Here is a 12,283-nt window from a genome sequence, read left to right as displayed (position 1 = left end):
GAAGATAAATGCAAGACCTGTAAGCATGAACGTCTAAATCAGTGGCCAAGCCTGTGCTAAGTCTATACCACTAGATTACATTAGCCTGTAGTATGCCTTGTTCTAAAGAATGATATCAGAAAATGTTGTTTTAATAAATGACTGCAGCTAAATAAATGACAATTTTAAAGTGGTTGGAGTTTGTGCTACCGACTTTCCAATACCTACCCATCAGACTCTATTTTGAACTCTGTCCTTTTATTTTTCCAAAGTGTGACTTTGTCATTTGGTTGAACGATCAGTAAAATTGCCTACAACGTTAGACTGCAGGTCTACCTAAATAACCAGCAATTTTTTGTGGTTTTCTTTTTCAGCCCCAAAAGGAGGCTCAAGCTCCACTGCCTGGTCCAGTGGCACCTGTCCCACCTCATTTTAAACCCTCACATTTCCACCATAACCTTTACTTTAATAACTTGAGCCCACACTCATCCGAATCCAACTCTGGAGAACAACATCTTCTGGCTGCCCATGCTCACAAGGCTGTCAAGAGGTCATTGACTGGACAACCTGTACATACCAATGTGAGAAGGCTTCCTTTGTGCCCTGGGACAAAAAAACACTTTTAAACTTTCAATCGACTTGCTTTTGATCATATATTCCTCATTGATCACTAAGATGTCATGTTTTCCAGGCTGTCACTCAGTAGCAACTGGTAATTAAAAGCACTTGATCTGCAACACAGAGTCTGAAGAGAACTAGAAAACATGTCCTTTTAGTGATTCCTGAGGGTTAGTTTGGGATTGCATTGTGAGAAACCTCTCTCAATTCATCTAATTCCTTGGAGCAAATTTGCTTGTTGCAACAAATATGTTTAAATTAATTTCTCCCCACCATAAGGATTTTCTGATTCAATATTTTGAGAACACCAAATGCAATTACAAAGACATATCTACACAATTCAAAGATTTTACTTTGTATTTTATATGTCCTTCACTTAGCCAGGATAGTTTAATCTTTACTGTTTACTATACCATGAGGGGCTGAAGCAGTTAATATAGTGAAAGCTAAATGCATCAAGGGGTGCCATAGGACACAAATAAATAATTCAATAGTGTAGATAAACCACAGAGGATGAAGTATGATTTCTTGTACCTACCTTGTACCATTACAGCAAACCTTAATGATCTGAACTTTTGGTACTCAGCTACCCCAAAGTTGCACTGTTCACGTGACAAGAAGGAAATTGTTATATTGTAAGAACTGCTTATATTTGTGTTGTCCAACCATTTGTTACTTATGTGGCTTCCAGGCCTCTGCAGTCAGTAATCAGGGTTCTCCCAGCTTAGGTACTTGCTCAGATATGATCAGCGTATGATCTGCAATATAATGAGGAGAAATGTACCAGAACTGTTACTATGCATCATGCAATGAATGGAAAACCTGGGAACAATTCTCCACAGTATCAGGACAGGTTCATCTAGTTCCCAGGGAAAGGATGAGGAATTGCACCCCCTTCCCCACTGTCAATGTATGCCATAGAATGGGTTTACTGCCCTTTGTTCATTCTCTGCCCTCTTGCTCCTCTGTGCCCAGGGCTGCTGCCCCTCCCGCCCTCCCCTTGTCTCAGCCTTGACTTTCTTCAGTCGATTCTGGTATCCATGCTAATGATCAGAGAAAGCTATCTCTGTAGTATCATATGTGTGCAATAAGAACCGATGACTGCAGCAGCTGTGCTACTAGATGCTGCACCATATGGCATGGCCCAAAAACCCTTACCTTGTCCACAGCCTCTTACCTTGTCCTGCATTACAACGATAGTCTCCACTTTCACCTGTACCATGTCCCTAGTCTCTACATCCAGTCTCCACTTACAACTGCAGCATGTCAACAATCCCTGACAGTCTTCTCCAAAATTACATATACTGAATATTATGTATAGTCCTTTGGTGATGTCAGGGGCTACACTTGAGGTCCCCTAAAACCAATTAATAGACCACTGCTGGCTTATGTACTACTCCTCAGAAAATGGTGCTCAACAGAGTCACTCTGTTATAAAATAGTGTGTGAAAAATATTAAACACCTGTGCTGTATTTGGTCTTATAAAATGTGTTTTACAAATGGTAAAGAAGATGTTATTTTGAATGTATCTGCCATAGGTTGGTAAATGCTATAAAGAACCCAAAGTTTGTATTGTAAATACTATACTGTTCAATTTACTTCTAGTTTACAGCTACACTGAAAGGTGAAACAACTAGGGTGAAATCTGTGGACTGCCTATGTGCATCCAAATGTAATAAATACAATAGACTAATTCAAATGAATGCACATTTAAGAGAACTATCATTGTCATGAACGAATTAGTGTCAAACAGCCATGTATGTGGTGCATACGTGTACGCACACTCGCACACATACACTCACACACTATTTTTACGCTTCTAAAGCAAGAGGTGCTGTTTTATTATATACTTGATACTATAATGCATATTCTTTTCATTTGTAAACCGAGGAAAGAGGTTTATTGCACATTTCACATGAACGTGCTCTAACTGCTTCATGGACCTCCTAGACTAATGAGAGTTGGAAACAACTCACTGGTGCTAATTTCCTTGCTAATAAAGTTTAATACTACAGTGTTCCTGTTTTTTTTACTAGTCTTTTGGTTATTAATAGATCTTTTATTGGTGAAAATAAAAAAAATCTTCTAACTATTTTTAATTAGGTATGTCGGCTGGTAGGTACTCACTCAGTCCCTGTAAATGGCTCCTTGAGTCCAGAGAGCATGAGTCTTGCTGCAGTAAAGGCTGATTCTGACTAAGCCTAGCTGGACTTATGGGAGTGAAGTCCTGGAGAATTTTTCTGTCTTTCCTTCTTTCCCAGCACAGGGGGTCCCTCCAGACGACAGGACCCCAGATTCTGCTCCGCCAGACTGCCAGGCTTCCGAGTATTTATGGGCTGTAACCACCCTTTCTGGATCCTGCCTGCCCAGAGATTGGTAGGAACTCCATGAATAGTCAGGCTTCAGCCTTGGCCCCTCCACCCACTAGATTCTAGAACTATCCAGCAAGTTCTAGAAGACAGGGAGAGGTAATAAGACCACATCCTGTGATGCTCTGCAAAGCTTCCCTAATCAATCAACCCCTGCTTCTCTGGCTACAGAGAAGCTAAACTAAATTTACCTACTCTAGCAACCCAGGAGGGTGCAACATTTAAGAAATTATGCCTGCACCTTGCCAAAAATAGAAATGGCAGTAAAAGTTTCTGAATTTAAACTATTTCTAGAAGTTCCATACATTAATTATTATTTACTGATTGGGTATAAATTGCAGCTATTTCCTTCACTGCTGTTTTTTGCCAATTGTACAGAGGATAAGACAGTCTCGGTTTGCCCTCTGCCCAGTTTTGCTTCTAGGAGAAACTTGAAATCATGGACAGTACTCAAATATTTTTTTTAAAGAGAAACTGAGCTCCAGAAGCTGTTGCCAAAAAAAACCCAAAAACAAAAAACAGTCTCTCTCTGGAGTAGGTCGTCTTGGTAGAGCATAGTTGCCAGCAATTAAAAAATTACCAGGGACTACCTTCTTTTGTTGTGTGTCCAAAAGCCATAGTATGCAGAGAATGTACATTAATTAATGGCAGGGAATTCATTAAATTAGGTGTGGTTCTACAAGAGACATATTGTTATCCTAATCCTATGCTTTGCAGCATGAACCTTCCTACCTGCACCTTATGTTTTTCACCTGCATAAGATTTGCATTGACCATGCAGTTTCATGGTGTAATGTGTTGTCCAGCTATAGTAGAGTAAATCTTCTCATTCCTGTGTCAGTTGTTTCTGTTTGTGTTCAAACATGAGATGTGGCCTTTCACCGCACAGGTAATGCATGACCTCTGTCTGTAATCTGAGAACTGACACTTCCTTTAAAGAAACTATATGTCCCACAATTCCTGGGTCTCTCAGCCTAATGATCTTCAGGTGCAGTAATTAGATCTAACAAACACAAGCAGGCAGAACATTCACAAACATACAGAGATCTTATCAAGGTGTTATTTAATACTTTAGCATTCCCACTTTTATGATGCAACATAGAGAGGATGGGAAGGCATGGATTGGACACACTGCATGAACTGGAACAGGATGTTGCCATGTCCCTGTGGTGAACAGGGACAGGCTAGCTTCACCCCTTCATGCTGACATAACACAAATATGTGGCCTCACAGAACTGGGCTTTTTTTTCATATTTGCGTACCTGTCTTTGTGCAGGGAGTGCTCCACATGGCGCACTCCCAGCACAAGGACCACGTGTCACTGAAAGCACTGGGTCCTGTTCTAGCAATCCCGATTCCAGGTCACATGATCGCTGTGATAGCCTCTGATTGGCTATCACAGTGATTAGTCACTGTACAGCCCAGCCCCCTTGTTTTTTTTTCTCTCTAGGAATGGAGGAGAGAGATACATTGTATCTCTCTAACTCCTAGCATAGAGGGGAAAAAAATGTTTGTAAAAAAAAAAAAGATAAATTAATAATTATTAAAAAATAAAATTAAAAATTAAGAAAAAATAACTAGATCAAGGTTTGATCTAGTTCAGTGCCAGGGTTAGTGTTTGGATAAAGGTTCAAGGTCAAAAGGTCAGGGTCAAAGGTCAGGATTTAAAAAAAATTGGTGTCAGTGTGTTTTAGGTAAAAAAAGACAAAAACAAAATGTGCACTATTGTTTCTGGTGTGTACTGTGGGTACAAACAACAAATAACATACACATATATGGTATCACTGCGATCGTCAAGAGCTGGATAATTTATTTTGGGTTGTTCTTTGGTGGTAGGTTATGGTAGTAACAAGAAACACACAGCTAAATGAAAAAATTTTTTTTTAACTATTTTGGGCCATTTTTCCTTTGATAATAAAAAAAATCAGGAGATATCCATTACCATTTACCACCAAATGAAATCCTAATTTGTCCTGAAAAAAACATGGTATAATTCACCTGGATGTACAAAGTAGTTGTGATGATATGTACGCTTTTACTAACATGGCAACATTGCAAAATTGTGCTAAGGCATTTAGATTTGTTTTACCCTTAGACGTGAAGGGGTTAAGAAAGGAAATGTGTTGCTGGCCAGATTGCCTATTGAAAATAAAGGTAAACAATGCCAGAAAACGAATGCAGCCACCAAATAAGAACTAGTAAGCTGCAATATATTACAGTTTTGATTTGAGGTTTTACATACGCTTTAAGCTATTGGATCAGCATCACAGCTAAGAAAACAGTCTCCATACTTTCACAGTGGAGGTTTTTTTTAGATTTGTTTTACCCTTAGGCATGAAGGGGTTAATCAAATCATGGACATGGTGGAATAAATCAACTATGACACTGTAAACTGCAGCCACAACATATGAGTCCATCAATAGACAAGGCAAACAAACAGCACAGGGAATATAACTACACTAATACCAAGTTAAAACAACAAAAACATTTCAAAGTGTACAATGCCGTTAATTAAACATATTAGGAAACCAAATCAGTGGTAGTAAACATGTACAACTTGACCTCAAACAAAGCAGACAAAGAAATAAAGTAACAAAGCTGCTTCATGCATATAATATACCCCCTGTAGTAATGTTTGTTCAGGTCTAGACAGCAGTATTTCTAGGGGCACTCTGTGGTAAAAAATGATAGGGGGCACTGTGGCAAATGGTGGGTGTAGCCACACTGAGCTTGCAGTGGGAGGGGCTTAAAGAGACATTGTTAAATACATTTTGAGCCTAATCACTGTATGTTTACATAGTTAGTTTGGTAAAAAAAAGACAGGTCCATCCATTTGAACTCTCAGAGAAAAAAAAAACTCAGTACACATACAGTATGTCACAATCCTTATAACCTGTTGAGACAATGAACCCTTGGTCAGGAGAATGTATTTACAATATAGCATATAGAGTGCAGAAATCGGGAATATATAATGTATGGTGTGAAGGAAAAATTATATTGGTGTTGTTCTGTGTATATGTATATGTTTAAAGCGAATACTGTATCATATAAGCCTTAACAAGGCTTAGAAAAATATTCTGTATTTTGTATTGATTTAAATCTGAGTAAGAAATAATTTTATAACATGTATATTTTATGTACTGTATGTAAATAGCCACATGAAAAGTCCCAAAGCTAAAAGAGGATTTGTGGATATTAATAATCTTGTGAGGCCAGTTCCATTGTTTGCTTTATGTGCATACAGCCTGCCAAGCAAATCTCTATTCTGATAGGTTGTCTGAAATAATGAGTTATATGATGTTCCACATAGCTGGAAAGTTTAAACTGTAGTACCCAGTTGGGAACCTACCCCTTAAAGTAAACCTGTGGGCTCACCTTACTTTGTACAGTGGATTTAGATGTTCCAGTGCTGCTCACATCCTGAGATAATGATTTGAAAATCTTGGGATCCCAAATCTGGGGTTCTCTGTTATGGAAATTTCAACCATAGTTACCATGGTTAAATTTTTCAATTGCCTTCTTCTTACCCATTCACTTCTCTGTTGGCTAAAGAGGCTGCCCAGTGCTTTTGTTGATCAACAGGGGTCAGATGACGTAGGCCAGAGTTCAGCTATGGAAGCTGTGGTTGATATTAACATAATACAGCCTTGGTTTTGAAAATCTCTGTGTGCTCTGAAGATGTCTCAAGAATGTGACTAGCCTGGAGGTGCCTGCTCTATGAACCCTGGACCACAAATTTATTCTAGCCTGTCCCTAAGATTTATATTATGGTTCTCTTCTTGCAGTTAATGGTAAGAGGAATTGCAGATACTGCTCCTGAAAATGATTATGGAAATCCTTTGAGAGCATTATAATTATTATTATACAGGATTTATATAGCGCCAACAGTTTGCTCAGCACTTTACAATATAAAGGGAGACAATACAGCAACAATACAGTTCAATACAAGAGGGAAAGGAGGGCCCTGCTCCTTGGAGATCATTTATATTCATGCATTTTCTAAGATGTAAATATGCATCTAGATGCCCCTCCTGTCAGGAAAATGTGTTTGTCAGTTTTCTGCTAGTATACATACAGTTGTGTTCAAAATAATAGCAGTGTGTTGAAAAAAGTGACTAAAGCTCAAAATCCTTCTAATAGCTTTTATTTCCATACACACAAATGCATTAGGAACACTACACATTCTATTCCAAATCAAAACATGAAGAAAAATATATCAAATTTGTGTTGTTCCTCTAAAAACATTGAAGAAAAGTGAATATTAGATTGTTCAAAAAAATAGCAGTGTTTGTATTCTTCTTTACAAACTCAAACATTCACTATATAAACTGAAAAATGTTTGGAGATTTTGCTTTCCTTTGAATCACTTAATGAATATTTAGTTGTATAAGCACTGTTTCTGAGAACTGCTGTACATCTGTGTTGCATGGAGTCAACCAACTTCTGGCACCTGTGAACAGGTATTCCAGCCCAGGATGATTGGACTACATTCCACAGTTCTTCTCTATTTCTTGGTTTTGCCTCAGAAATTGCATTTTGGATGTCACCCCACAAGTTTTCTATTGCATTAAGATCCGGGGATTGGGCTGGCCACTCCATAATGTCAATCTTGTTGGTCTGGAACAAAGATGTTGCACGTTTACTGGTGTGTTTGGGGTCGTTGTCTTGTTGGAACACCCATTTCAAGGGCATTTCCTCTTCAGCATAAGGCAGCATGACCTCTTCAAGTATTCTGATGTATTCAAACTGATCCATGATCCCTGGTATGCGATAAATAGGCCCAACACCATAGTATGAGAAACATCCCCATATCATGATGCTTGCGCAACCATGCTTCACTGTCTTCACAGTGTACTGTGGCTTGAATTCAGTGTTTGGGGGTCGTCTGACAAACTGTCCCTGGCCACTAGACCCAAAAAGAACAATCTTACTTTCATCAGTCCACAAAATGTTGCGCCATTTCTCTTTAGGCCAGTCAATGTGCTCTTTGGCAAATTGTAACCTCTTCAGCATGTCTTTTTTTCAACAGTGGGACTTTGCGGGGGCTTCTTGCAGATAGCTTGGCTTCACATAGGCATCTTCTAATTGTAACAGTACTCACAGGTAACTTTAGACCTTCTTTGATCTTCCTGGAGCTGATTGTTGGCGGAGTCCTTGCCATTTTGGCTATTCTTCTATCCATTCAAATGGTAGTTTTTTGCTTTCTTCCACATCTTTCAGGTTTTGGTTGCCATTTTAAAACATTTGCGATCATTTTAGCTGAGCAGCCTATCATTTTGTGCACTTCTTTATATGTTTTCCCCTCTCCAATCAACTTTTTAATCAAGATACGCTGTTCTTCTGAACAATGTCTGGAACAACCCATTTTCCTCAGAATTTCAGAGAGAAATGCACTGTAACCAGCATGTACAACATTTGCTGCCTTCCTTCCTTAAATAAGGGCAATAATTGCCACCTGTTTTTCAAAGAATGAATGACCTCACTAAAAGAACTCCACACTGCTATTATTTTGAACATGCCCCTTTCAATTAGTGATTCAATTACACAGAATCAGCAGCATGCATGTCATGACTGTTGGGTCTGTTGGATTTCTATTACTCTACTACACCTGCTAGTAAATTATTTGCCATGTAGAAATATCATTTCTACCAAAAACAGTGATTGATCAGGTTAGTGATGTCTGACTGCTATTATTTTGAACATAACTGTATGTATTGTGATGTATAACCACCTACAAAGATGTGTATTCCTATGTGCTGCCTGCAAAGAACAAGTGTATTATGAAGCACTCTTTGCCCTAGACATGTGCCTAGATCTTGTCCACCTTCCAAGGCACAGGTGCCAAACTGGCGGCACTCAAGTTGTTGCTGAAGGACCATCAGTTTGACACCCCTGTTCCAAGGCAAGTACTAATATTTTCAGTTTGAAAACACAATGTATCAAAACACACACAACAATCGTCTTTTAGTTCCAGTTTTTTTTATAAACCAGTTCCACAGAATCACATCCCAAAAAGTAAGCGACACTAGATTTAGTATACCCTGCAACAACTAAGCTTTATGTTCATGTTTTCTTAGAACATTCAGTTAATAGATAACTTTTAGGCAAGTTTGAAAAAGCAGAAAGGTCAGATAACCATGTACACATCTGCTTGTTGTGTTTGATGTTTGTTAAATTATTACAGTATTTTCTGCGGTTAAAGTTTTATAAGATCACAGTCAGGATGGTTGTCTAGCTAAAGCACACAAAAGATATTATTATTGGTTTAGCAATACCTTTAATGGGGGCAGCCAATAACCCTGTTCAGGGTAGAACTGAACCTGTGCCAACTATATTATGACATAGCCAAGCATTACACCTGTTGAGATCAAATACATACCAATGTCTATATAGCATCTTCTGGATGTTTTATCAATTATCATTAAATATATATATATATATATATATATATATATATATATATATATAAAATTAAAGGAACACTTTGAAAACAAATTAGATCTCAATGGGTAAAAATATCATGATGGATATCTATACTGATATGGACTGGGTAATGTGTTAGCAATGTAAGGATACTCCATTGTTTGATGGAAATGAAAACTATCAACCTACAGAGGACTGAATTCAAAGACACCCTGAAAATAAAAGTGAAAAAATGATGCAGCAGGCTAGTCCGTTTTTCTGAAATTTAATTGCAGCAACTCAAAATGGTATTCAGTAGTTTGTATGGCCCCCACGTGCTTGTATGCATGCCTGGCAATGTCGCGGCATGCTCCTAATGAGGCGATAGATGGTGACCTGGGGTATTTCCTCCCAGATCTGGACCAGGGCATCACTGAGCTCCTAGATAGTCTAAGGTGCAACCTGGCAGCGTTGGATTGACCAAACATGATATTCCAGAGGTGTTCTATTGGATTTAGGTCAGGCGAGCGTGGGGGCCATTCCTTCATACTCCAGGAACTGCTTGCATACTCTCGCCACATGAGACCGGGCATTATCGTGCACCAGGAGGAACCCCGGACCCACTGCACGAGCGTAGGATCTGACAGTGGATTCAAGAATTTCATCCCAATACCTAAAGGCAGTCAGCCTGTGGAGGTCTGTGCGTTTCACTATGGATATGCCTCCCCAGACCATCACTGACCCACCACAAAAACAGTCATGCTGAATGATGTTGCAGGCAGCATAATGTTCTTCAGGACTTCTCCAGACCCTTTCACATCTGTCACATGGGCTCAGGGTGGACCTGCTCTCATCTGTGAAAAGCACAGGGTGCCAGTAGCAGACCTGCCAATTTTGGTGTTCAATGGCTAATGCCATTTAAGCTCTATGGTGCCAGGCAGCGAGCCCAGGGCCCACTTGAGGATGTCGGACCCTCAGGCCACCCTCATGAAGTCTGTTTCTCATTGTTTGGTCAGAGACATTCACACCAGTGACCTGCTGGAGCTAATTTTGTAGAGCTCTAGCAGTGCTCATCCTGTTCCTCCTTGAACAAAGGAGCAGATACCGGTCCTGCTGATGGGTTAAGAACCTTCTACGGCCCTGTCCAGCTCTCCTAGAGTAACTGCCTGTCTCCTGGAATCTCTTCCATGCTCTTGAGACTGTGCTGGGAGACACAGCAAACCTTCTGATAATGGCAAATATTGATGTGCCATCCTGGAGGAGTTGGACTGCCTGTGCAATCTCTGTAGGATCCAGGTATCGTCTCATGCTACCAGTAGTGACACTGACCCTAGCCAAATGCAAGACTAGTTGAAACCAGTCAGAAAAGATGAGTAGGGAAAAAAATGTTATTGGACTCCACCTGTAAAACCATTCCTGTTTTGGGGGTCATCTCATTGTAGCCCATTTAGTGCGCCTGTTGTTAATTTCATTAACACCAAAGCAGCTGAAACTGATTAACAACCCCCTCTGCTACTTAACTGACCAGATCAATATCCCAGGAGTTTATTTGACTTGATGCTATACTCTGATTAAAAAGTGTTCACAAGGGAATGACCCAAATAAAAACTAGACAGGAATCTTTCCTTATAAGGAGATACGGACTCCAGGTTTTCATGTCAGATCTATAATGCTGATGGGCACTAGCCAAACAGTATTTTATGTACATAATGCATATGTCACAAAAAAGATGCCCCATCTAGCCTTAGCAACGGAAAGAACAGATAATATATAATACAAAAAATCTCATAAAAAGTAAAATAAAATAAGTAAAATATAATAAATAAGAATAAATTACTCGATGAATAGAATATGATAAAACATAATAAATACATCAAATTTTATGTAAGAAAATGTCATGGTGATAAAAACAAAACATAAAAGCCTAGTAATGACAGAAAAGGAAATGTGCATTATAAACATGATAGAAACACACATAGATAGATTAAAGAGATCCCAACCGTAAGGATCCCAAAAACAGCTAATGGTGTCTAAACGAATATTATTGACCTGAACAAAGAATGGGTGAGAGAAGAGCATTACATGAAATAAGATGAAGGCGGGGGGAGGGGACAACAAAGATGGGTACCCTATCGGACGTCTAGGGGGACCCTACATGGTGGGAAACCTGGGGCAGAATGGATCTGCATGCTTCAGACTACAAGCTACTCCTAGATTAAGTTGAGAATTTTGGGGTCTTCATTAAGGCCTATCAGGGCCATACTGCCCAGAACAAAAATCCAGTAGGCTTCTCTCCTACACAGCCTCTGGTGCCTCCTTCTTGTTTCCTGCTCTACCCCTATGGTCGCAATTCCAAAGACCTTAAGGCCCGATGGATCCCCATCATGTTTCTCCTTAAAATGAAACGGGACCAAGTATTTTCCTTTTCCAGTGGAAATGCTAGATTTGCCAACTCTAAGTCTTAGGGGGCCGGAAGTGCGTTCTACATACAGGTGGCCACATAGGCAAATGATTCCATAGACCACATAAGTGGTACCACAATTGATGAATTGTCTCATTTTCTGTGATCTACCATCTGCCCCTGTGACTTCTTGTTTCCAATGGCACATGCACTGGCAAGTGCCACAGTTCCTGCTACTTCATCTGAAGTTTCTCTTTTGGTCAAACCAGAGTGACCATTTTTTGGCCCTACTTGGAGCGATGATTCCTCACAGGTCTTATGGCTTCCTATAGATGAATAGAGGCTTGTCCAGGAGATTCTCACCCAGAACATTTTCCCGTTTAAGGATTTTCCATTTTTTTTAAAAATATTTGTTGTATTTCAAATGTCTTATGGGAAAAGCAAGAACTAAAGTGCATGAAGGGTATAGTGCGAGTTGCATATTTTGCCTGCGACCCATTGGGTCCCTTAGAGT

The 12,283-nt window shown here is 39.5% G+C and overlaps 1 protein-coding gene across 1 annotated transcript in view; it reads left to right on the top strand.

Annotated features, from left to right (window-relative positions):
• The window catches only part of AHSG (alpha 2-HS glycoprotein), a 28,468-nt gene extending 25,853 nt beyond the window's left edge, over positions 1–2,615 (top strand). The window contains exon 7 of the mRNA XM_089675598.1: positions 354–2,615. Coding sequence (XP_089531724.1) covers positions 354–605 — 252 coding nt within the window. The 3' untranslated portion in view covers positions 606–2,615. The remainder of the gene's footprint in view (positions 1–353) is intronic.
• The last annotated feature ends 9,668 nt before the right edge of the window (positions 2,616–12,283 follow it).

This window comes from Staurois parvus, unplaced genomic scaffold (genome assembly GCF_062004578.1).
Source record: "Staurois parvus isolate SC_StPar_1 unplaced genomic scaffold, SC_StPar_1.0 ptg000155l, whole genome shotgun sequence".
NCBI lineage: Eukaryota > Metazoa > Chordata > Amphibia > Anura > Ranidae > Staurois > Staurois parvus.
Note: the sequence above shows the minus strand (reverse complement) of the source record. Positions and strands in the feature narration are given on the sequence as shown.